Below are 26,930 nucleotides of genomic sequence, written 5' to 3' on the forward strand. Positions count from 1 at the left end.
AATGAGTAAATGACGTAAAAATCCACTTCTGGGTCCACTTGGTGTGTGCTTGGGCTGAGCAATGAAGCATTTTCGTGTAGAGACCTTTTCTGGAATTAAACGCCAGCTTTCATGCTAGTTTGGGCGTTTAACTCCAAGTTTTATGCCAGTTCCAGCGTTTAACGCTGGAATTTCTGAGGCTGATTTGCCACGCCGGTTTGGGCCATCAAATCTTGAGCAAAGTATGGACTATCATATATTGCTGGAAAGCCCAGGATGTCTACTTTCCAACGCCGTTGAGAGCGCGCCAATTAGGCTTCTGTAGCTCCAGAAAATTCACTTCGAGTGCAGGGAGGTCAGAATCCAACAACATCTGCAGTCCTTTTCGGTCTCTAAATCAGATTTTTGCTCAGGACCCTCAATTTCAGCCAGAAAATACCTGAAATCACAGAAAAACACACAAACTCATAGTAAAATCCAGAAAAGTGAATTTTAGCTAAAAACTAATAAAAATATACTAAAAACTAACTAAATCATACCAAAAACATACTAAAAATAATGCCAAAAAGCGTATAAATTATCCGCTCATCAGAGGGAAAGAAAAGTCTATGGAACGAATACCATCAATTGTACATTCTTTCTACCGTCAAGGCACAAGTCTGCAACCATTAGCTCAGGACTAGTTTTGAGCATCTCCTGTAGGGTCCGGCAACACGTGCTCCTCTTGTACCTCTCTGAATATAACTCTAGTGGCGGCGATCAAGTCTGGATCTTCCATCTGTGGGGGAAAGGGAAAAGGAAGGGGTGAGAACCTATATGGTTCCTAGTAAGGCGACATCGTAAAAATGCATCTCTCTCGTGAAACCTAGAGTTCTGGCTCTATCGTAATAACTCGCTTACTAAGTCTCTCGGCTACTTCCGTATCGCGGCTCTGACATAACTCTTTCTTGGCATCTTTCTTTGGGATCAATGGCATTCTCATGCTATTTTTTATGACTATTATTCCTGACTTTATTATCTTATTCTAAGCTTTAGAGAAAGTTAAATCATAAAATTTTAAAAATACAAACGATAAACAGAGAATAGAAACTTAACAAGAAGCAGATAGCATATAGCAGAAAGAATAAACAGTAAACAATCACAATCAAATATGCAAACAATTTACGATGCATGTCTGTATCTAGTGCAGGCCATTAGCTCATGCGTCGGTTGTCTACCCGCAACCCGATGTCACTCAGGGTAAACCCCAAATAGGATATCAGGGTAAGAGACCGGCTATCAATTAGGCGAACATTCCCGCATTAGCAATCTTAGGCTATCAGTTAGGCGGGCACTTTCGCATTAGCAATTTGGCACAAGGCCCCTTCATCATACAATATGCTGTTAGTTAGGCGGACATTCCCGCATTAACAATTTCAGGCAATCAGTCAGGCGGGCACTTCTGTATTAGCATTTCGGCATAAAGGCCCATTCAAACAAATAGTTCTCATGATTCATTATCCATTCATGGTTTATCATTTTCTTTCTTTTCATCATGCCTCCACATCACCTTATAAATACACATACCTCCGCATCACCATATAACTAAGCATACCCACGCATCACCATGTTACTAAACATACCTCCGCATCACCTTTTAACTTTAAACATTCATAGGGACAACTTATGTTCATATTCATTTTTTTGACTTATTTAGCCTAATGCCTCCTTAGCGACTAGTCTTCTATTTAATAATTAATATAGCAAACGGACTCAGATTTGTCCAACCTTTATGTCCACGCATTTGTATCAAACTCAAGTTTCATTTGGTTCAAATTTCAGAGCATTCTCATTTCTAGAACAAAAGTTATACCCATTATGTTTTGAGAGGTTTCTATTTGCTTCGGTGAACCGGTTAACTTTCAAAGTACATAACTAATTTTCTATAATAGCTATGGCTCTAAAATTTGAATTAAATGAGGTAGACACCATAAGGTTTCGTTTGGTTTTAGTTTTATTACAAAAGCTTTTCTGTCCCAGGAGATATCCATCAAGGAAGTCACTATTCTAAGCTTGAAAATCCTGTTTAGCCTTTAATGAGCAGTAAAATGTTAAAGCCTATAACTTTTAATCCATAACTTCTAAAATTCTGAACTTTTGAGGGAACAAAATATACATCATCAGGTTCTATCAAAATTAGTTTCACTTAATTTGGAGTCAAAGATTAATACCAGTAACTCAAACAAGTCACTGGAATTATCAATGAGTTTCAGAAATTGCATGTCAATAAAACAATGAACCATCCATTTTGTAAATTGCGTATTTAATTCTATAAAAATGGGATTACCCAAAAATTTGGACACACTGTTATTCACATTCCAATATTTTGACTCTCTTTGGTTTCAACCCAAAAATCCATTAGAATCAAAAGTTGTGTAGGTTGAAAGTTGCTACTATATTAATTTAAAAACAGACTTTTCAGCAGAAACCATTTACTTTCAAACATTTTTATCTTTCAACCTACTCTTAAAAAAATTCTGAAATTTTGAGAGAATGATCTAACCTCATCAAGGATTACCAGAAAATTATTACAAAATTTTTGAGTGACTAGAATTTTCCCAGAATTCTGCGCAAGTTGCTGCCTAATTTCAGTAACCATATCGAAAGAATTTGGCTTAGGTTCTAACTAACCTTTTCGGTTTCCTAAGCTTCTCATCACTTCTTAATCATCTTATTATCTTTATCATGCATAATTTAACATTATAACTAGAAGTAATCACTCATAACATCATCAATAATCATCATTCACATAAACACAAACATAGAATTACACTAACCTAACCCCTACCTCGATAGAGTTTATCCTTGCTCAAAAAATCGATTCTAGCTTTACTTTAATTAACTTTGGCCGATTTGAAAGGAGTTCTTAGAGGAGGGTTGGTGTGAATTTCATTGCAAAATTTTGAAGAAAAGAGCTTGGTGAAGATGGTGAGGCTGCTGGTTCCTCCCCCTTCAAACTTTGATTAGCTTCCTATCTCACTCGCACTTATTCCCTTTTCTTTTCTCGGTTCAGCTCTCTCTTTCTTTTCTCTCTTTGATTTGTGCTCTAGTTTCAACAAATTTTGAGGAGCATATGGTTATTTATAGGAAGATTAGAAGACAGATGTGGGAGGGATACATTGCAATCAACAATGAGGAGGAATCAACACCTAACTTCTCATTAATTGCAAGGCTCCACTAATGGCTTAACCATGGGGTGTAACCAAGGTTTTGAAAATCGAACCGGAAGAGCTGGTCAAACCGATTCAACCGGGGACCGACACTAAAAACGGTTCAATCCGCTATTAATAACCGCTGAAAAAAACCGTTTGTAAATTGTCGAACCGGCCAAAAACCGGTCGGTTGGACCGGACCGGTAACCGACCGGTTCGAATAAAATGACATCGTTTGTTATTTAAAAAGAAACTGGAGCAAGCCCAAGTCTTCGTGAGCCAACCCCCTTCTTCCCCAATCATTCGTGAATCGTCCTAATCCTGGAGAACTCTCAAGCCAAGGGAAACTCTAGCCCTTCATCGCCGCCGCCGTTCCCAGGTCCACAGCGCCACCACCGTCCCCAGGTCGTCAGCGCCGCTGCTTCTTCCTCTCCCCCGTGTCCGAAACCTAGTAGCGCGGCACGTCGTCTTCATCTTCGCATGCTTTCCGGCACGGAGCCCAGGTTAGTGACTTCTCATCTTCATCTTAACTGATTGTTCGGTCTTCTTCTTGGTTTGAACTTTGAAGTTCTGAAATTGTTGTTCTTTGGTCTTCTTCTTCGGTCTTCTTGTTCCATTTTTGTTCCATTTTTAGTGTGACTGTTTTCAATTTTTGGTCTTCTTCTTCGGTCTTCTTCTTCTTTACTGATGGCTCGTTTCCTCTGTTAGTTTGTTACTCTATTTTAGTGTGACTGTTTTCTATTTGCTCAATGGCTCGATTGCTCTGTTAGTTTACTGATGGCTCTGTTAGTTTGTTACTCTGGTTTACTAGTTGTTGATGGCTCCAAATTTTTTTGTTCTTTTTTTTTTCAGGTATTTATTCATTTATTTTTCGGTTTGATGCGATTTTGCTATTTATTATTATTTATTTAATTTTGCCATTTTTCTACCCCTATATATAAACAGTGGCACAAGAAGAGTATGCGAACAATGGAAATGCTACTGGGGATTTAAATTCCGATGATAGAGGTAAGTGGTTTATGTTTCCATGTGATTGTGATGTTAATTTTTTGCATGCGGATACAATACGAATTTGTGGAAATGATTATGAGAAAATGCATAACTGCAATTACTGTAATAGAATAACGCAAATTTAAGTCATTTGAGCATTCTTTTTTGTTTTTGTGTGGCGGAAAAGAGAAGAGCTTGTTAGTGTGTCTTATTTGGTTTTTTACTGTATAGAACATTTTAGTGTTTTGGAATGTTTCATAATATGCTAAATGCTTAATGCTGTAGGCAGATTTTAGTGTTTTGTAGTTGCTGGTTTTTGGAATGCTGAATGCTGGTTTTGCTGAAATGTTTGGGTGAAGCTTTTTTTGTTACTCTGTTTTGGACTTTTGGTTTGTTTGTTACTGAATGCTGTAGGCAGATTTTAGATATGGTCATGTTTTAACTTTTTATAAATTAATTCATGTATACCCATCATGCATATTATTGATTCAATTCATTATGTATGTATGTAGGTATTGAGCGATGAAGTATTTTCAAAACAATTCTGATGACAACAATCATCTCACACACAGTGGCAATGATCCACATGCCAAGAAAAAGGCACATGTCATACAAGAACAGAACAATGCAAAGTATAGGAACAGATATTTTATCTATTGTTTATAATTTATTTATTTTATTATTCTAAAACGGTTTTTTCGGTTGAACCACCGGTTAGACCGATTAGACCAATAAACCAGTTACTAGAATAGTTTGATGACTGATTCGGTTTTCAAAACCTTGGGTGTAACTATGATTAAATGACTTTTGTTATGACAAAGGAAGAGAATATAGTTTGTGAGCTAATCATGATTAGTTCTTCCTCCTCTCAATCTTGATCATGGTTCGGTCATGAAAAAAGAGAAAAAGAAAGTGGTTTGATTAATTATGGTTCTTAGTGGATTAGTGGTTCGGTTTAAGTTCGGTTAGATTTTAATTAAGCTTAAGTGTTTCGATTCTTTATTTTTCTTTTAGATAATATTTCTATTGACTTTACGAATTTAGATTGAAAATAGCTTTCTTGAAGGTTTGGCCAAATTGCTAAATAGAGGAAAGAAAATGGTTTAATAACTAAACCGTAAGATTACCGTTTTCAAATCGTATTAGTTTAAATAACCCGCAATTGAGATATTAGCCGCTGAGAGTATCTCAACTTTAGATCAAGCATAGAACATTCTACTAAGCTAATTCAATCAAGAAAAGCTAGTAGTAAGGATTCCATAGATGAATTTAACTCGATGGTCAAATTCATCGTTATCGATAGGTTTTTGGCTTAGGACACGTTTTTTTCTCTCACGGTATATCTATTATTTTCACTTATCAAGTATAAATTAGCCTTATTATTTTATGATGTGGTGATTCTCAAATATTTATCGAATTTCTCATCACAGGATTTCTGAGAATAACTCTGTAGAGAATCGAGGTGTTATAGGGCACAAGTCCCAAATATGGCTTTTCAGATGCATACAGTGTGCATATAAGTCTTACGGCCAGACCACATACAATGTGACTTTTAAATGTATTTCAATATGCTTACATCTGAAAAACAGTTCTCAGTGTGTGGACGTCAGTGTGTGGACGTCTCCACTATACATTTGGCACTAAAGCTCAAGCAAGGTCGTACCTGTGGCAGGCAGTTTTTTAAAGCTTTTTCTTTATCTTTATCCTCTGCTCTCCTATGGCAGAGATCCCATTAGTTAGTACATTCTTTTCTTTTCTGTTCTCTACTCTCTTGTGGCAGAGATTCGTTAAATTCTTTTAATCTTTGTTCTCTGCCCTCCTGTGGCAGAGATTCCTTTAATTAATACATTCATTTCCTTTATATTTTCTGCTCTCTTATAGAAGAGGTTTTTTAAAGTCTTTTATTCTTTGCTCTCTATTCTACTGTGGTAGAGATTTCTTTGATTTTTTTTCTTTTCTTTTTTTTTCTTCTTTTCTTTCTTATCATTTCACTATATAAATTATCTTTTAAATAAAATATTAATATATTATATTGACACAAGTAATTAAGGTTCTATTCTTTAAACTTTTAGGAATTATACTCTAATTTCAAGCTTTTAAACATTTTACCTTTTACCCCAATATTTTATAAAATTACTAATTTTAATTTCATATATAGTAAAATTACTAATTTAATTTTATATTTTTAGAAATAATCTTGATTTTTTAAATAATATTCGGATTACTCCGAAATTTTTACTTTTTACTCAAAATACCCCCAAAACTTATATAATTACTATCTTTTAACCCCGATCTTTTATCAAACTACATTTTCATATTAAAAAATAATATTTGTGTTGGTGACAAAGAAAATCTTTTATTGTGATATTTCAAAATATATACTTGATTTTAAATCTATTTTCGAGCTTTTCGGTTGCCGATTTTTCACCGCATTTAAATTTAGTTCCTCGACCGACCATTAAACCTCACCCATTTTATTCAAAAACTAACACAATGACAGTCCCAAATCAACCTTATTATCACGGTTTGGGTAGCACAAACATGATTGAATCACAAGTTTAATCACATATAGCAATATATCAACAAAATTTAATATAAAATCAACCAAACTCCATCAATAATCAATCACAACAGCCACTTACTTATCCAACACAAATTTAATTAGTGAGAATTTATGTAAACTCCACCTCCGTAAGAAATAAAAATACTCGGAATTTTATAAAAATTTTTTGACCGAACTGTCGAAAAAGAAAATGTCAGAAATCGATTCCTTTGCCAAGAACACCAAAGGGCCGAACTTTCAAAGAAAAGAAGAGCTATGTTATCATCAACTTTTACCGAATAAAAGTAATACCAACACATAAAGGAGGAAGATACAAACATTTTAATTGAGTTAGATTTTTTATTGGAGTTATGGATTGCAAAAAAGTTAAAGTCGGAAGATGAAAGGGAGTCGCGGTTTCCCTCCCTCACTCGGTACACTTCTCTTCCCTTATTTCCTTGATTTTGGTTCGGTGATTCATTAGGAAAAATGAAAGATGATGATGTTGATTAAGGAAAATTGTAAATATGTGTCACTGTTATATATATATCCGTTAGCCACGTTTTTCATTTCTTTCTTTTCCTTTCCTAATGATTCGGCCTTGATGAATGATTTTGATCAAAGGAGGAGAGTTAGTTTGATAATTGAGGTGTCATGATTCCATCTGATCCACGGTCATATTTATATATATATACATATAAGCTAAGTTTTCATTTCTTTTCTTTTGTTTGGCTTCCTTAATGGCTTCGGCCATTGGGTATATATATAATCACAAATGAGAGGCTGTTCTGGCAACCATTATGCCAGAGGATCCTGGTAGTTTTAAACAGTTTTGTCAATTGGTATGTCTATGCTGCTTTACCAATCATTTTTTCTTTCCATTTTTTTCCCCTGAATAATATCCTTCATATTTGAACTGATTATCTTCTGGTTTGGCAGGTAGGGCAGATGAACATCACAGAATTCAGGTATAGATTTAATTCCAATGAGAAGGCCGTTGTCCTTTACAGGTAAGGAGAGTTGCATGAAAAGCTGATCCTTTTTCTTTGTGGTTTCTTTCATTTTCATTGTTTTCTGGTTTTCAATTATATATTTTCTGTGGTAGATACATTTTGACATGTATTTTTCCAAAGAGATCCATGACAGTTCTTTTTCTGACTTTGTGTGCAGCGTTGGGGTTCACACGGTCTCAGAACTAAAAGCAATGAAAGAGAGAATGGAGTCTTGTCAGCTTAAAACTTACAATGTCATAGAAACTGACTTGATGAAAGATCACCTTCATTACCTGGTAATTGTGTTTGGGACAAAATGATCTTTTAGGATAGTTTGTCATGTCTGCCACACTGTGCAAGATTGAAATACAATATCTAAGCTAATTCGTTTCAATAAATCCTAAGCTGCTTTTTCTTAGTACTCAAGGTCAAATCAAGCAGTTAGCATGGAGAAAATTAAGTTTGATCAAATGCCTAATAGCTGCTCAATGTGAATTACTTTATTTTCTTGCGATAACCTTTTATTGCTATTGACGATTGTTTGCTATCATGCCATGTTTACTTTGCTTTTGAACTCATGACTAGATGGGAGGCCGTTCAAACGTTCAAAATGAGGTTCTTTGTCGTTTCATCTTTCCGGAAAGACCTGGTGCTCTAATGAAGTTCTTGGATTCATTAGGTCCACGATGGAATATTAGCTTGTTCCATTATCGTGGGCAGGTGAGAATTTGTAGTTTCCTAACGCAAGCTAATTTCTTTCTTTTTGATCAAATATTATGTATATACGATTGCAATATTTATGGTTCTTGAACAGGGTGAAACTGGAGCAAATGTGTTGGTAGGAATACAAGTACCAAGAGTTGAGATGGATGAATTCCATGATCGTGCTAACAGACTTGGATATGAGTATACGCTGGTGAACAATGATGACTTTTACCATCTCCTAATGCGTTCATGGTTAGGGTTTTTATGATTCGTGCAAGATAATACTATCAAGTTTGTTCAACTGTTGGTTTCAAATATAGGATTCACAGGAAACTATTCAGTGCTCCTAAATCCTAATGTAGCTTCTAGGTTTGCGTTCATTATACTTGCAAAGTGACACTGACAAAAAAAAAAAAAATGCCATATTACGAGTGAAATGAATGCAATCCTAGCTAGTTCTTGAAAGAGCACCAAATAATTTCAAAACTGAATGGTCTTCCAATATGCAGCAATTTGCATAATTTTTGTTGGCTATACTATAACTTTGTTATAGAACAGTCTCTTGTGTAAAGAATATGTGGATAGTGTTCATTAAAAATTTATAAATATTGAAAATAATTTCGTTTTAGAAAGTTAGATTTACTTAGTTCAGATAATTATGCTTGATATACTTCAAATTCAAATTTACTAGTCAGTAGGACACTAATCATTTAAACCAAAATTAAAATTTATTTCTGGAAGTTCCATTATGATGGTTAGGGTCTTAGTTTCATTAATCAGTAGTAATAGGACCCCTGTTAATAAAGCAAGAAAAAAAAAAAAGGTTTGAATAGATCTTTTCAGCTTTCTGGTGTGCAGTATTCAATACTTTGAAACCTAAATCACTTATTTTTTTTAATGCAAAAAGTACCTTTCTTAAAAGGTTAGATAAATCCTATATCTGGGGATAAAGTGAATAAAATAGTAAACGAAAGCTCGAAAGCAAATAAATAACATATTTTAATTGCAAAATGATCGCTATTTGCATTTACAGAGTTGGTTCAAATAACCAGTCGTATACTGTTTCCAATATGAACATACTACGGAAGTACAGAATCTCCCACGGATTGGAAGAATGGACGAAGTAACAAACATATCATCAACTGGCTGTTTGGAAAAGCATTACTCTGGAAGCAAATAATGTGTTGCCAAAACGAACCGGGATTCAATTTCCTTTACCAAACATTTTACAGAGCACTCTTGGGGGAGATTCATGGACTAAACTTGTGCTACTTTTATCTACCAGCCTTTGCGGATATGATACCAAATAAAGAGGATCTTAACTACCTGACGTGAATCAAGAAAGTTCAAATCCAGCATTTGAGGTAATAGCATATAGCAGCTTCGTTCTCAATGTGCCAGGTCGTTTGTACGTTGGAAGCTGTAGTCATTGGAATACGGAAAAAATAAGTAAAGATTTCCTGTTCTTTTATTAGATTGAAAAACTTCAAATAATACCTTTATATCAATGACTTTAATCACTACAAGAGTGCATCTTGTGAGGTGTACAAAGTCCACGTTACTAGAAAAACGGTTATAAGACATTTGATATGATATATGAAAATACAAAAAGTTCAAGATCGCTCCAATGTTCAACTTCACAACTCACAACTCACAACCAACATGGCAATCTTGAATTTCAAATTTCGGACAGCCAAATTCCAAGTACCATATAAAGAGCAGCCATACCATGTGTACACGAAAAACTAGTGACGAATGGTACATGGACACTGACACGACTTATCCGAAATATTGGGGACAAAAATGATATTTTACTTTTGTTTTAATAATTAATAATATATACTATTTCTAAATTCATTTTAAGAATACATGTTAAGAATAAAGTTGGACACGCTGAATGATATTTAGGTGTGTTCGGAGAAGAATTTTTTATTTTTTATCAAGACATGGTTTGGACACAAAAGACACGCGTGTCGGACAAGTATCATGAGTGTCGTGTTCAAAATGTGTCCGGCAAATCAGAGAAGTATCCGTGCTTTCATAGTTAGCGACTAAATCAGTCACCTGTATGAAATACATGTTAGAATACAAAATATATATTGAAAATGAGTTAAGATGTATCTATACACAAATATAAAGAGATTGCAAAAATAAAAGGGAACGCAGAAATGTATCCAGACCCCTATTTTGTCTCCATATTAGTAGTACCTTAAGAGTGTTGTAGCAGGTTGAAGCTGATGGAAGCCGATCCACATCTTGTCCTCCAAATGTTGTCCAAAGAGGAACATCACAAGCAACCTATGTAAATAGATGGAACTGAGTGATGCTAATCAATGAAATCAATGCATTTTGTCATTCATCACACATTACTTCACTCAACAATAAAATCTTTTTTATTAAGGTCCAGATGATTGTACCATAGTTGCAGAATTATCATTTCATCATGTTAGGAATTAAAATCAAGGTCAACGTTTCCTTTATTTTACATCCTATTACTATAGACTCAGAAATAACTTCCATAGACTTTAAATTCTTATCCAGTACCATATAACAAACAAAAATAAAATAAAATATTATGCAAGTGACTTGTGCTTGAGTTTAGACATCTTGTAAGCTGCAGCGGCCGCATGCATAGAATAAGAAAATATAGCTGTTCCATGCCCTCATTAAGTCATTATGAACAAAAACCTGGGATGGTAATAATAGTTGAAAGGGGAGTACTGAGTTAGTTCCAGAAGTAACACGTGTATCAATCTGGTCGTTAAAGTGTCAATTTACTCAACTTGGTCCCCTAACTTGGTATCGTAACTCGCATTAGTCTCTAGCCCTATTTTCGTCATAGAACCGTTAACGGCGTGCTAAGATACAGTGACGGCTGCCATGTTGAACTCCTTAACGACTATCTGATGTGACAATTGAAACTTTTTACCTCAATTTTCTCTTCAAGAAGCCTTTAAAACCCTTAACTAAAATTAGGTTTAGGAATTTTAAAGGCTTCGTAGGGAGAAAATTGAGATAAAAATGTTTCCATTGCCACATTAGGAAGAACAGAGTGGCAACCGTCACTCCATCTCACCGCATCGTTGATGGTTTTGTGACGAAAACAAAGTCAAGGACCAACGTGAGTCACGAAAGCCAAGTTGGGAGACCAAATTGAGTAATTGAAACTTTGGGGACCAGATTGAAACGCAAGTGTAACTTCAGAGACTATTCTAAGTATTAACTCATTAAAATGGAGTAAAGTATTCTTTCAATTCAGAGCACACGCAATTAATCGAAAGAGCCCCACGTCCTGTGTAGGATAACAATTATTTCCACACGGCTCATTTGGAGAATTTGTAATGTACTCTGCTAGAGTTAAAAGAGCCAAAAAAACATCCCCTATTAATTACAAGCAACAAAGCAGATGGGATGAAAGAGGTGTTTGCATGAGCATTTTCTTTATCTTTTTATAAAAGATCTTTTTTTCATAGAAGAAAGTTATTTCACATTTGATAGACTTCACATATTAAAACGTCTTTTGCTTCTATTTTTTTGAAAGTAAGGTATTGTTGTCTTTTAGAAAAAACAAATAATTTGCTTTTTTAAATAAAAGTACTTTTCTTAAAAGTTGTATCCAAGACCAAATGTATTTAAAATTTAATAAAAATACTTTATTTCTGAAAAAAAATGTACTTTTTTCAAAGAAAAAACAAACAATCCAAACCAACATTGATTGCCCATCCAAGATCAAGAACACACCTTGTGGATTGTAAAAGCTGGCTGCAAGTATTTAAACCCAAGTAATGGAGCACGAGAACAACTGGTGACAAATTTAAGAAGCATACAGCGCTCATCTGGTTTGAAGCCTTTAACCACCTGTACATAGTGGTAGAAGAAAGAAAATGAAACCGATGTCTTAAAACTGGTATACGCAAAACTAAGTAGGCAACATTGCGTCAGTTTTCTAAAGATCGGGGGCATTAATGTACTCCACCAATACATTTAGACATCAATTTATTCCTTAGATACATAGATATTTATATTTGAGAGACAAGATAAATGTAAAAAAACTTGACAACTCTCATGTTTTCAGGCATCTATCATAAATGTGTAAGGCTTTGATTATAGCAAGGGAAGTAAATTACATCAGATTAAGGCTTGGTTTGGTAAAAATTTTTCAAGAGATTTTTAAAATTTTCAAAAGCACAAACTTCTCATTTTGTGTTTGGTCAAAAAGACCATGTGCTTGTATTTGGAGCTTTTAAAAGATAGGAGCGCACTTTTTAAAATTGGCTTGTGCTTATGAAAATTAAAAAGTCTCATATAATCTCATACATTAATTAACTTCCAAATTTAACTTTTATATTTATGTCCATTATAGTATTTTTAAATTTTAAAAACTATTTTATCAAATACAATTGTTGCTTGTACTTTTTAAGAGTCATTTTTAATTTAATTTACCAAAAGTAGATACTACAATTTTTAAAAAGCTATCATTTAAAAACCAGCTTTCATAAGCTACTTTTGAAAAGTAAAACCTTTACATAACCAAGCCTAAATACAATGCTAAAGACTAGTTGTTGTAACACCAGAAGGAAATTGTTGAATCAAGTGGTAATCAATACCTCCCAAAAAATCTTGATTGTCTTGCTTCTCTCATTGTAACCTCCAGTGTATCGGGTGTTATTTTTCAAATCATCAATGTCAATATCATAATTGCCACCTGAAAGCAACTGCATTCTCACTAAACTCAGAAATCTTGCTGTCAAAATGAGTCATCAAAAATAAATAATTCATTTTGTGAGTTATCATGAATTAGTTGTTGTAGGCAAGGATATTTTTCTTTATCATGACATATTCTTTGCATAAATAAAAAGTTAATTTGATATTGATTGCAGCATTTTCGAAAAAGCAAAATCTTGGAACAGAAAATCTTTATTGCAATTTAACAAAAGAAAATACTTGAGTGAACCCTCCCCACCCCAACCCCCCACCCGGGAAAAGAAAAAGGAAAACCCAACTTTTTCAGCACTAAGGAAATAAAATACCTGATTAAATTCACTGGCATTGAATAATTTCAACCAGGATGGAGATATAAGATCGGTTAACCCTCTATAAAATGCATTTGAAAATGGCAGTATCTGCAATTTCAATAGTCACATATATAACCATGATACGACTGTCGAAACGGTACAAACCTGAATAATTTCCATTAGACTACACAAACTGATAATAAAACCTGTATGTTGAGTTTATAATCAGCCATTGCATGTATGTACTGCAACTTGTTCTCGTTTGTCACAGAAATATCTTTTCCACCAGACTTAAGCTCAATCACATGTCTTTTGCCAAATGATTCTTCAGTAACTGTGAAATCAAGACAGAGTTCCTTCACATCACCCTCATAATTCTGCATGAAGGAATATGTGAACGTTGCATTATAATGTCAAAATGGTAAACTGAGAGAATTGAAATACGGCAATCTACACAACAAAAAATCAAGGGAAGAACAACCAAAGCCCCAAAATCAGACCTAAAATACCAAATGTCAAATGCCCCATGTTAATGAATCTTTAAGGTTGTCAGAATAGTCCTTTTATTTTAGAAATATTACATCCAGCAACTAAACCCATCCACAAAGACAATAGCTCTTTGAGCAAATTCATATATAAAATCACTTAACCTTTAGTAGGATTGAAGTTGGACAGGCTCATCTACAATGAGGGCAGGGCGCTGACAGCCAGCATCAACAACAACAACAACAAAACCTTGTCCCACTAGGTGAGACAGCCAGCATCAAGCCAACTCAATTTTAAAACATGATTCCCAAAATAAAACAAGGCAGAATCCAGATAAATTTTAAAAAGAGACTTTTAAGACACAAGAAAGAAGTGTGGATCTCTGTTGGGTTTACCTTGACATACAAAAGATTCCTGTATATCTCTGGATCAAGTGTTGATAACTCATCAAGAAAGCTATACCGTCCCAATAGCTTTTGTACAAAAACATGAGAGAAGGAGTAATCAAGTAATATTCCTTCATAAAGAGCTTTACCGACAATTCTTCCAAGGAACTCAATCATTTGAAGACCATTATCTAAATATCTTGCAGATGCAGTAGGAATTAGAAGCCTATCGGAGGTTGAGGTTTGGGAAAATAATCCATATCTGAGGCAAACAGAATACATGTCAGCTTAGAAAGTCACTACAGATTCCTGAAAGAGGAAACATCCATGAAATAAAAAAACAAAAATTAAAATTAAAAAAAAAAGTCAAACATACTCAGGAGCAAAAGCTGCTTTTGATAAGTCTGTCAAAAATTCCTTAGATAATCCACCATAGTCCAGGCCAGCCTCAGGAAGGCCACATTCACTGACAAATGACACATGGATAGAGGACTTCAATCTTGACCCAAGGGAATTCAATTGTCGGAATCCATCTTCAACAATATGACCCCGACATACTACTATCTCAATTGCTCGTGAACCAGGTTCAGAAATTTCACCAGCCATTTTTCGCGAGGCCTTATCCATCTTGATTAATTCGCGAAACATCTCAACTCTATTTCAGTGATAAACCAAGTGATTAGCTACTTTCAATAATAAACTACATAATGTGTTACACTCAAAACAAATTATGATTTTGTTGACAGTGATTTTCTAATGTCAGTGAACACCATAGTTAATGACTTCTCAATTTAAACAACTCTTAATGAATAACAGAATTATTATATGGTAATTGGTAAAGAGACCCAGAAAGGTTTTTCTCAATTTACTCCACTAAGAAACCAAAACATGATCACATTTCTTGATCTAGATCTTGGACATGGCAAAGGAAATTTAGTGCTCCTATCTTTTTAGAGGACTTTCCCTCTCAAAACATGGTGAGAGATAGGAAAGCTACACTTCAACGATCTTTTGTTTGGCTTTTGGTTTTTGTATGGAGGATCTCTTATCCTCTCATCTTATTTTAATATTCTGCTCCCAATCTTAATGGTATTCTTCTTTTATCAAACAACAACAACAACAACAACAACAAGAATAAGAATAACAATAACAATAACAATAACAATAACAATAACAATAACAATAATAATAATCAGAAGAATAAGACAAATAGGTTCCTGAAGAATTTTGCGATAACTTGATAGATATTTAACGGAAAAAAAAGTATCAGCAAGTCCTTGAGAAAACTTTGCCACAGATTTATAGGTGTCCCTGAAGGAAAAAGAATACCAAGTAAGTCCCTAAAGAATTGTGGAGCTAGACTTATAGGTCTTTGGTGGAATGGAATGACAGAAGGGTCCAACAAGTCTAGTGTTATAATTTTTCAGGATCTATAAGTTCATAATTGCAATTTTACAGAAACTTATAGGTACTCTTTTTTATTGAGACCTATAAGTTCATCACAAAATTTACTCAGGAAGTTACTTGGTATTTTTTTTGGTAGTAATCTATATGTCCATAGCAAAATTTTCAGGGACCTACTTGTCTTGTTACTCTAATAACAATAGTAAATCATGTTGGCTGTATTCCCCAGTCATCAGCTTTTCTTTACCAAGGTCTTATCCTTCTAAAACACCAACTGAAATAAGTATAAAAGTACAAGAACGGTGCCAAACAGAATTTATATCAAGAAGTAAAAGTCATGTTATGGTCAACTAGTTAGTAGTTACCTTTCTTCAAAAGGGAAAACATGAGGGGTAATGATGATAACAGAACCTGCACTCAGGGCAGCTGATGAATCATCAAATCTTAGGTTGGCTGATAAAACTTCATGGGTTCTGGCAGCAACTGCAATTGGTGGCCGGCTTTTTCTAGCGGGAGCAAGCCACAAATCAGGAGGACAAAATGAGTGTCTACAATCCCTTTCATACATTAAATGTAAGCATCTGATAGCACAATCCATGAGAGGCTTATTATGAGAACCACTACCATGGGACAAACCATTATACACTAGGGTATTTAGCATTGACGCAATTCTTCGTTGTTGCTCTAATCGGAATGGAACCTAACAATGTTATTAAAATGCTCCGTGATAGTTAGTTTCTGAAAATATGAACTAATCCATAAAATTACAAGTCCAAGAAGAAAGCATGTACATACTTGTTTCTCATAGAACTCTATGTCATCAAGAACAGAAAGCAGGTGAGAATAGGTTGCACAGAAGAGATGAAGCACAGAAAACACATCCTTTGGAATCCCTTGTGGGCCATGCCTCATAGGTTCTACGTCCCATAGCTCTAGTGAATCTTCATTCTCTCTGCTGGGCTCAGAATAACTGCCAACAGGATCTGTAACATCACTTGCAGCTTGTGACTTACCTGTAAACTTCTGAAGAACATTGACCCACCTATTACCCCCATCTTTACTTATCTGTTTTTGCATCTTCTCAAACGTTTTATGTTTGGCATTCCCACTTGTGTGATAAACAGATATATGTTTGTCTCCAGAAAAAAGGGAAACCTCCAGTACCTCCCACAATTGGAGAATAAATCCAGGAGTGAAGGACAGCATGTTGAGAACTGGTAATGAGCCACGAATTGGACTCAAGGTTGAAAATACTCTAAGCAAATTAGAATAAAATAGTGCAACATCAAACAAATCTAGTTTCTTAAGACATGGCAGACAATTTGACTGTGGAGTCTCAACCTTGTTGGTGCCATCTCTATTTATTGAAGCCAAAAGATTTGTAAGATGTGACGGCTGAGTAACAGGCCTAAATTGATCCATGTATGACATTATTAATGACTCATAGGTTGCTTCACCATCATACATAACTGTACCAACTGGATCTGTTGATGTTCCAGCATCAGTTTGAACGGTTTTTCTTTTCTTTCGCATCCATCCAATATTATCAAGATGAGCAAGTAGGCTTTCTGCTAAAGTTATAACAACATGAACGTACAATGCATAGTCCAAACCTTGATTCAAGGATCTAGCATTCACAGAACCATTCCCATTTCCTGTTGCTAGACATATAATGTTAGTGAGAGCCCAACCAACTGGAGGAATTTCCCTGAAAGCAACAAGATTATCTGACTGTACTAACTCTGACATCTCCATTAAAACTTTCTCTTTCAAAATCTGTCATTGCCTGTCAGAGTTTGATCAGTTCTGATATGTTTGATACTTTGAATCAAATCAAAACGCTGATCTTATTCACTTGAGGAGAGTGTTTAAAGTAAGTAATATGCATGAACAAATAATTTGAATATAAACTAAAGAGTTTCCTTTCACCATCAATATAAAAATAATATAACGGGGGTCTGGGGAGAAGCAGTAACATATTTGAAAGTGAAAGTCACCTGTGCACCATTATTTTACGTTTCTTTTTTTTTTCTGGAGAAAAAATAAATTATTATAGAGAGAAGTAAACAACTTAAAAATCATTGAAAGTTTTTATGACTGTAAAGTATTGATCTCTATTTTTACATATAAAATAACATGAAAGAAATACTAAATTGCATATAAAAAAAAATAAATAAATAAATAAATAAAATAGCAGAACAACCATTTAAATTGTCATAATTTTAATACCAAATGAAAAACATTACGAAACAGAAAATTGAGTTATTAAGCAAGAAAGATCCATCTTTAACGTAGAAAACATTAAACTCAACATCAAAGAAATCACATTCGCAGAGAAGTTAAATGCGCATAGCAATCATCAATTCTGCAGGTCAAACTTTGGCACTTCATACATTACACTAGACAAATATGGATTACGTAATCCCTTAGTAAGGCCTCCAAAATTAGAGGTACAAAACTTGTACAGATCAGAAAACAATGAAAGAAACCAAGTTGTCACTAAAACAAAACAGTACACAGACAAACTTGCAGCTTAAATCAAGTTGTAATGCTTACCAATAGAGTCTTGAAGCATGGGAATAAAATTGATTTGTGCCTTAAAGCAGGTTGAAGAACAGATGGTAAATGTTGTAGAAGCGAAGGAATAGTTAGTAAATAGACAATGTACTGCTTAGCAGCATGGTTGTCATCCAGCATATCAGGCCCAATTACATCGATGTTCATCAGATAAAATGGACGCACGGCTAAAGTTATCGCACTTGCAGTAATAAAAAAAAGTTCATCTGCCGGGATGATACTTTTTGTCTGGCAAGAATAATTATCAAGTGCACTTATATATCTAGCAATAGATAAATAACTACCACTTTTATTACTCCCAATGAACTGAATTAAATCCTTCGCTGCTAAATCTGCATCTTGACGATTGTCATCAACGATGCCTTTCCATCCTTTTGGATCAGTAAATATGACCAATAGACGCATTGCAAGTGATGTCACAATATTTAAATTCTGAGCACCTGAAATGCATTCACTGAACTCTGAAAGAATGGAGAAACCGAGAGAAGTTAGCCTCCGTGCCTGGTAAATCCATATTCTTCTCTCTTCAGGTGTACCAATTGCCAGAAAGCAAAAGTTCTGCTTTGAATCTAGAACCACATATACATCCATTAATAATATACTTCATAGGTGTGTTAAACAAGAAAATAAAAATGGGTCGTTAGACCTCTCAAAGCTGAGAAAAAATAATAAAGCAACCAAAACATCTTGATAGTCATATTTAGCATGCCATCACATTGAAATGCTTGACATAGTTGGAATGTGAACTGAAAGTCCAATGAATAAACATTTAAATGAGAGGATATACCTGAAGAGTTCATGCTTTCCAATAAGATGGTGAAGCAAATCTTCATGGAGTGTATTTTCTTGCTTTGGGCTATCTGAAGCCAGGTTGAGAATCGGGTTACTGCAGAGCAACCATCTTTGTGACCTTGAAGCGCCTCCATACTCTCTATGAATGAGAAGAATAAAATAAAGGATATTATCCATTTTGATATAAATGACAACTATCAAAATGCCAATAATAGAGTGAAGCTAAAATTTCATACTTAAAGATGCAATTTTTTATTTTCCTTTGATGTAACTATATTCGAAGAGGAACTTTGGAGCAATGGTTGAGTTGTTTCCATATGATTGCAAGGTCAAGGGTTCAAACCACCACTAATGCAACTATCAGGTTAGACTACCTGCATTACACCTTTTGGGTGCTGCCTTTCCATGGTTCCTACATTAACATGGGATGCTTGTGGATCGGGCTTTCCTTTTTTCTTATGCAACTATATTTGGTCATTTCCGCAATACAACAGCAGCTATGTCTGCTCCTACTAAGTGAAGTAGACAACGTGGACTAGATGTTGTGATAGTGTTAGCCGTAAATCATATTTACATTTAAATCATTAACAATTAAAAGGTTGTCTAATAATCGCCCATATGATTTTTCTGAGTCTCGCATTACCCCAAACTATTCGGTTACCCTTTATAAGAGCTACCCTCCTTAGTAGGCCCTTGTCAGGCCTTCAAAAGCTAATTTCCTTCAATAGTTGCACATAATGCAATGAATAACTGTACACAGAAGCATCAAGTAAAATAATGTTCAAACACAACTAGAATTCAACGTTATGTTTCACCTCGCATTCCTTGGTATCTCTAAACAGCAAGGAATTACCTTGAATAACATGCTCCCTAGTGCCGAAAAATGGGCAATTATGGGTCTAACAACTACAAAAACACAAACTAAAAAATAAAATAAAAAAGAAAATGAAATAATTGAGATTTGAAGGAACACCTGAATCAAGAGAGCAGCAGCAGCAGCTCGTTTAGCATGATTGCGAAGCTCTCTTTCTCTGTTAACCTTTTCAAGAAGCACATCTCTTGTTATCTCCTTCGCACTTGCTCCTCTCAGCGACACCTGACAAACATTCCATTCAATTAATCATTCATTCTCAGAGTCATTTTCCGCTCCATTCAATGCATGATTCAAAACCATACAAAAGGGTTCCATTCAATTAATCATTCATTCTCAGTTTCATTTTCCGCTCCATTCAATGCATGATTCGAAACCATACAAAAGGGTAACATTCAAAACCCAACAACTACAGTTTTGTATTTGTTTCAGGGAAATCGGGGAAGAAAATTCCCTCCTCAACCGACAAATGAAGCGTACCTGCTGTTTACGAGTTCCGTCCATGGAAATCCGAAATCGAATCAATGAGGCTCTCGTAACGCATCTGAGCCTTCAATCGCATTAGATTTTCTGTCAAAGCCTGAATTTTACTCCACCCTCTCTTGTTGCATTCGAAAATAATAATAATAATAATAATAATAATAATAATAATAATAATGTTTTCTGGGCTTTTCTTTTCTCTTACGCAGGTTTTATTTCTTTTTCCCTATTTTTAGTTACAGGCTTTTTACTTTATCCTCTGTCTTATTATATTATAAGTGTTCAATTTTAATGCAATTACATAATTATTTACCTAAATTCATACTTTTAAATAATTTTTTAAATAATAATATTGAATGACTGAATATTAGTGTAAAAATTACACTAACTATAAAAATTAAAATAAATATTAATTTATTATAAAACAAAAACTGAGAAAAAAATTGGTTTCGTGATAAATTCAATTCACATTTTTTTTCAATAATTATAAATAGTCACTTTGTGCAAATTTAGGACCGATTTAGTTTACTTTTTTAAAGTAAATTATTTTGTGACACGTGAAACCAAATTGATATGTATCCAAAAAAAATCAGGTCTCCAAATCATTTCACATTAAAATTTGGTTATTTTATTATGTTAAATAATTTTTTAAAAAAAATTATTCGAAATGACTAAATTTTTTATTGAAAAATTAAAAAAATCAAAAATCAAATTTTATTCTAATTTTTTATATGCACCTTTTAAATAATTATTTATATAATACCAAAATGTTTAGGATTAAATGTATTAGTTATATGTTAAGCACAAAATTATTTCTATTTATACAAAATAATATTTATTAATTATTTTTGTCATATTTTTAAATTATTCAATTATTTATTTATTGTTTTAATATTTATTATTTTTAAACATTTCTACCTTTTAAACCCTGAAAACACTCAGCAAACATATCACGGCATCAAATGGTAATAAGGATGAATTAAAACTAGCTAAATTAAGGCCAAATGAGCATGTTTTCAATCATAATATAGAATTAGGAAGGAAAATGTAAAACATGCGATTATATGCATAAGTGTGAGAATAATGAGTAAAAATCCAATAAATTGAGCACAAGATAAACCCTAAAAGTCGGGTTTATCAATCTCCCCATACTTACGCATTAGCATGTCCTCATGCTAAGCTCAAGAGAACTAAAAGAGTGAAGGCAAAATGGTAGAACTTATGCAATGCAACTTATCTAAATGCAAGCTACCTACATGCATCATGCTATTCTAATTACTATATATATAGGCTAAATGAATCATATCAAGGCATATTCACAATTGAGTTGAGTTAATCAAAAGAATTCACAAACTTGCAAAACAAGCAATGATCAAATAATGACATATGAAAATGAGCAATTGAACCCTCACTGGATGTGTATATGCACTCTAAGCATTCAAGTTTTTGGGGTTAAACTACTCAAATCAATGTGAATCTTAAATGCACTTCTAAGAAAAAATGAAATTCTTGAAATTTTCAACAAAATGACCAACATTTATTATTATATATATACTAAATGAAATGTTGTGATTATGAAAAGCTAAAAGTTTTTAGTTTACTCCCTCTTTTCAATCAAACCAAATTCTCATATGCAAAAGGGTAAACTAAGCTTAATAATCCACATTTTCCCAAATCACAACTAATATATTAAAGTGCAATTCAAGCTAAATATCTAAGATATATACAAGCCCAAAGTGCAAAATGCAACAAAGTAAAAATAAACAAAAGTACAATAAGATAAAAATGTGCAAGTACTAAAAATAAAAAAAAATAAAAGCAGAATAAAACAAAAATCTTAAATGATTCACCAAAATATAGACCACCGGAGACGGCGACCTCCCCACACTTAAAGCATAGCATCCTCCTCGATGCTCTCAATCAAGCTGGGTGAGAAGGATCGTCGCCTACTGGTCCAGTGTCAGCTGCGGGTGTCTGTAACTCTATCAGATGCTTGGGCTGAGTCTCCTCATGATGTGCCTCCTGCTGGTCCTCATCTTGTGCCTCCTCCTGCTCATCCTCCTCCTCCTCAGAGTGCTTTGAGGGTGTATCAGGCTCGGAGGGGATGTTAGTACGCCTTGAAGTCACAATCAGCTTCAAATGTGCATAGCGCCGCTTGTTGCGACGCTCAGACTACTCACAACGTCGCAACAAGCACTGCTCCATCCGATCCATGTACTCAAAGAGGCACTACACAAGGTAGTAGACTGGCTGTGATGCGGATGAAGGTGCTGATCGAGATGGTGCAGATGGTCCTGCTGCAGCTGAAGAAGTAGTCGGCTCAGTAGCTAATGCTACGGCCGCTCGGTCCCTGCGCCGGGATACTGGGCGGTCTCCCAACCAGTCACCCTAAGGTATAACCTTCTCCTTACTGTGCGGGGCTGGTGCCTCATCGCCCTGCTCCCAGGGTACCTCAGCCCGGTGAGTTAGCTGTGTGACCAGACAAGGGAATGGAAGGTTACCTCTGACAGTGGCCTGATACATGTATCTCCTGATGAGTCGCAGAAGGTATAGCTCTTTCCCCTCTAAGACACACCAAATCAGAACTATCATATCAGTCGGGACCTCAGTAGCGTGGGTACTAGGCATAACATAGGTGCATAGGATCTGCTGCCAGAGCTTGGCCTCCTTTGTCAGATAATCAAACTTAATGCCTCTCAAAGTATCTTTCTTGGATCCTTGCTCCCAAGGGGTGTCAGGAAGGGCAACCGTACGATGCACTACATCCCAATCAAAGCTCATGCATTTAATATCCTTCTCAGCCTAATGGAAGGCATCCTTATCACTGATCTTAGGATGTCCTCAATGGCCTCCTCTGTAATCAGAATCTGCTTGTCTCTGAGATGAACGACATCAAGGATCGCTCGGTAGAAATTACAATAGAACTCCCGGACTCAAGACTCATTCACTCGCACTAGCTCTCTGTCCAAAAATACCCAACCCTGATCCCTAATCTGAGGCTCATAAAACTGCCTCAAATCGGAGGGTACAACTAATTTTCTTTCCACAATGAGCTTCCGCTTATCAAAGTACGGAAATTTGAGCTCACAGTATAAGTTGGCAAATTTATATAAGTTGTTGGAAGGTGTAGCTTGGTCAGCCTTGTCCTTTGTAAGAACCGTAACTAATCAACCGGTTAATTAAGTGATTAATTGTCCAAATCAGATTCTGAAAAGTTAGAGAGAGAATTTGAGGATTTAATGGTGATTTTTGGACTCAGTGGGTCTTTCTGAGTTAGAAAATGTGCTTTTTGCGAAAAACCGTGAAAAATTGCAAATCGGCAGTTGAACCGGTTGAACCGGTTCAAGTCTGCCCGATACCGCACGAGAAAAGTGAAAACCGTCAAAAAACTTAGAAAAATATTAAAAATGGAAAACCGGGCGTTAATTTTAAAGGTTTGGCCCGAAGTTGGGCCGAACGGGCTAAAAACGCTAACGGGTTAGACTGGGCCCAAGTTGGGCCCAAGTCCAATATATAAAAGGGTTCATAAGTGAACCCATTTTAGCATAACACATAAAAAAACACACTCACAGAGCTGAGAAATAGAAGAAGAGAAAAACCCCATGAGCACTATTCATTGTCAACTTCCAAAGCTCATATCTTGAGCTAGAGAGCTCCGATCGCCGCACCGTTTGCGGCTACACGTTCCTTGTGAAGAGCTCTACAAAACCTATATATGAAACTTGTGATTTTGGATGTTTAGGTTTGCTCTAATCCTTACTTAGCCTTGGATTCTTGCTATTAAATTTGTGGGAGAAGGTAAAAGCCACTAAACCCTTGTGAATTTATGTTTATTTGGAACCCTAGGTTGATTTGAGGTGATTTGTATGTATATAGTTTGATTTTGTGGCTTTGGGAGCTCTTGGAACTTATTTGTGCTTATTGGAGTGGATTTGAAAGCTTAGATTGTGGTTGGAAGCTTGTTAGCGCTAAGTTGGAAATTGGGTGCATAAAGGGAATCGGCCAAGGTATGGTTTCAGTTTCCTCTATGTAGTATATAATATTCATGGACACTTAGGCTAGTGACCTATAGGATAGGTATGAATAATAATGGTTCAGGAATTGTGAATGTTGATGTATGATTATTTATTGTGAATTAGTGATGATATGGAGATGATGATTGATCGTATGAATTTGATAAGTGAATTGTGATAATATGTGTGATGCTGGTATGGATGAATTGGTAAAGTGATTGGAAAATGTGAGATAAGATTGATTAGAATGCGTATTATGTGATATATTGATATTGAGAAGGAGGAGGATGATACATGAAGGAAAATGTGGTAAAGTTGGGGTGTTAAGGCACAACAGGTCAGTTTCGATGAAAGATGAGGTTTTGAATGGTTTTGGTATGATTTAGAATGTGTATGGTAAGAAATTGTATACATGATGAATTTTGGTAAAATTAGGATATTGATGAATTTTGTTCGATCATAACTTTTGCCTCGGTTTTCAAAATTGATTGAAATTTGTTTGGAATTAAAGATCTTTAAAAACCCTTTAATTTTGATATAAAGTTTGCCAAATTTGAAATTTTGTAGAGGAAGTTATGATCATTCAAAGTTGGTGTTAAAAATCTGAAATTCTGCAACTTTGCAGAATTTCATGATTTCTGATATGTGCGGGCACACACTCTTGTGTGGACGCACAGCCTGCAAAAATTTTGACCTGTGCGGACGCACACACCTGTGCACACGCACAAGCAGGGAAGTACGTTATGTTTGCTGCGCTAGCACAGCTTGTGCACGCACATATCTAAGGAAAAACTTCAACCTGTGCGGACGCACACGTTAGGAAGGCCAATCTGTTGGGGGCGCTGGCACGGGTTGTGCGAGTGAACAGATTCTGAAAGTTTTGCCACCTGTGAGTACGCACACCCCTGTGCGTACGCACACCTTTTAAAATTTTCTGGACGTGCGCACGCACAGACCCCTGTGCAGCCGCACACGTCATGTTTCTCAAATTTACTTGTTTTTCAACTATTTTACCTTCCCAATAAGGTTGTAAGCTTCTATAACACCATTTTAAGAGTTTTGGGTTTGGTTTTGATTATTAGCAAATGGAGGCCTAGGTTTCTGGCGGGCGGAGGATGGTTTGATGCCACATGAAGGGTGTTGGATACAAGAGACGAGAAATTATGATTTGCTGATGTTTGGAAACTGAATTGTGAATGGACAGTGGTTGAGATGAGTCGGGGACTCGGATTGAGATGATGGATCTCTGTATACTGAAAATGCTTTTTGAGAACCACTGAAATAATGTTTTTACTGAGATTTTGAGACGCTATGTGCATGGCAGGGATGGTGGTTAATCCCGCCTGTCGAGGTAGCGACGACAGCGTAAGGACGGTGGTTAATATCGCTTACATTGAGATGTGAGGTCTGAGGCAGAGTATCCCGCTCGCATCCCTTTAGATCTATAGGGCATGCAAGCGCCGGTACCTGGACAGTGATCCGGGCTCTATATCTCGGGAGTTCCCATATGAGAAATCCGAAGGGCGACGTCTCCATGGAGATGTGTCGGGTTGGCAGTTGAACCGACAATGTAATATCACAGCTAGTAGGGCAGGCATTCATCATATGCATTTTCTATCTAATTGTATGCTTTGTTTACTTGAATTGGCTTGCCTAATTGAATAACATGCTTACTTGCTATTTGAATTATTTTCCTTATATGCTTCTACTTGTGGTTTACTTGCATTGTATATTACATGTGATTTCTACTGGGATTGAGGAGGTTCGGAAGGCGGCGGCGATGGGATCGCATGGAGGATCGATTGGTGAAGGTTGTGGGACAACGGTGGTTGTTTAGAGTAGAAATCCCCTAGGATAGATACCTGGTTTATTTAAGTCAAGTTGGTATATTATGCTTATTTGTTTTAGAATGCTTTGAAGTTGAATTTTGTGACGGATATGGAGTTTAGGATTGCCTTTGGCGTCTCGGGGTCTTATATCCTACATCACTGGGTGCTGTTACCATACTGAGAACCTCTGGTTCTCATACCATATCTTTGTTGTATTTTTCAGATGCAGGTCGCAACCCACCTCAGTGAGTTGCTTTGGATGGTGACAGCAGCGAATGATCTTGGATTCTTGGTGGACGAAATTGTGATCACTACAACTTCGCACAACTAACCAGCAAGTGTACTGGGTCGTCCAAGTAATAAACCTTACGCGAGTAAGGGTCGATCCCACAGAGATTGTTGGTATGAAGCAAGCTATGGTCACCTTGTAAATCTTAGTCAGGTAAACTCAAATGGGTATGGTGATAAACGCATAAAACATAAAGATAAAGATAGAGATACTTATGTAATTCATTGGTAGGAATTTCAAATAAGCGTATGAAGATGCCTTCCCTTCCGTCTCTCTGCTTTCCTACTGTCTTCATCCAATCCTTCCTACTCCTTTCCATGGCAAGCTTAAGCAAGGGTTTCACCGTTGTCAGTGGCTACCTCCCATCCTCTCAGTGGAAATGTTCAACG

General features: G+C 35.6%; 2 protein-coding genes and 1 long non-coding RNA gene across 4 annotated transcripts; 2 read left to right on the forward strand and 1 right to left on the reverse strand.

Moving 5' to 3' along the window:
* Positions 1 to 3,444: 3,444 nt before the first annotated feature.
* On the forward strand, positions 3,445 to 5,032 carry LOC107493833 (uncharacterized). Its single transcript, XR_001593110.3, has 3 exons — positions 3,445 to 3,673; positions 4,116 to 4,178; positions 4,673 to 5,032. It is a non-coding gene; the product is annotated as an uncharacterized LOC107493833 (long non-coding RNA).
* Positions 5,033 to 7,057: 2,025 nt separating this feature from the next.
* On the forward strand, positions 7,058 to 8,797 carry LOC107493820 (threonine dehydratase biosynthetic, chloroplastic-like). 2 transcript variants are annotated; one of them, XM_021124708.2, is made up of 5 exons: positions 7,058 to 7,136; positions 7,642 to 7,712; positions 7,873 to 7,990; positions 8,280 to 8,414; positions 8,509 to 8,797. In XM_021124708.2, exons 2-5 carry the CDS (start codon positions 7,651 to 7,653, stop codon positions 8,665 to 8,667), a joined length of 474 nt encoding a protein of 157 aa, XP_020980367.1. In that variant the 5' UTR covers positions 7,058 to 7,136; positions 7,642 to 7,650; the 3' UTR covers positions 8,668 to 8,797. The 2 variants fall into 2 exon arrangements, with proteins under 2 accessions (XP_020980367.1, XP_020980366.1); XM_021124707.2 differs by lacking the exon at positions 7,058 to 7,136 and adding an exon at positions 7,449 to 7,544.
* A 588-nt stretch (positions 8,798 to 9,385) lies between these two features.
* LOC107493804 (E3 ubiquitin-protein ligase UPL7) lies at positions 9,386 to 20,581 on the reverse strand. The gene is given in 15 exon segments (XM_016114846.3): positions 9,386 to 9,819; positions 10,608 to 10,697; positions 12,141 to 12,257; positions 13,007 to 13,114; positions 13,430 to 13,522; positions 13,621 to 13,791; positions 14,296 to 14,548; positions 14,663 to 14,941; positions 16,056 to 16,390; positions 16,486 to 17,466; positions 18,247 to 18,836; positions 19,055 to 19,151; positions 19,154 to 19,198; positions 20,033 to 20,155; positions 20,411 to 20,581. Coding segments are annotated over 15 exon segments (3,390 nt in total). The 5' UTR covers positions 20,435 to 20,581; the 3' UTR covers positions 9,386 to 9,735.
* Between the last annotated feature and the right edge of the window lie 6,349 nt (positions 20,582 to 26,930).

The sequence above is a fragment of the Arachis duranensis genome, chromosome 6 (assembly GCF_000817695.3).
Source record: "Arachis duranensis cultivar V14167 chromosome 6, aradu.V14167.gnm2.J7QH, whole genome shotgun sequence".
Taxonomy (NCBI): Eukaryota; Viridiplantae; Streptophyta; class Magnoliopsida; order Fabales; family Fabaceae; genus Arachis; species Arachis duranensis.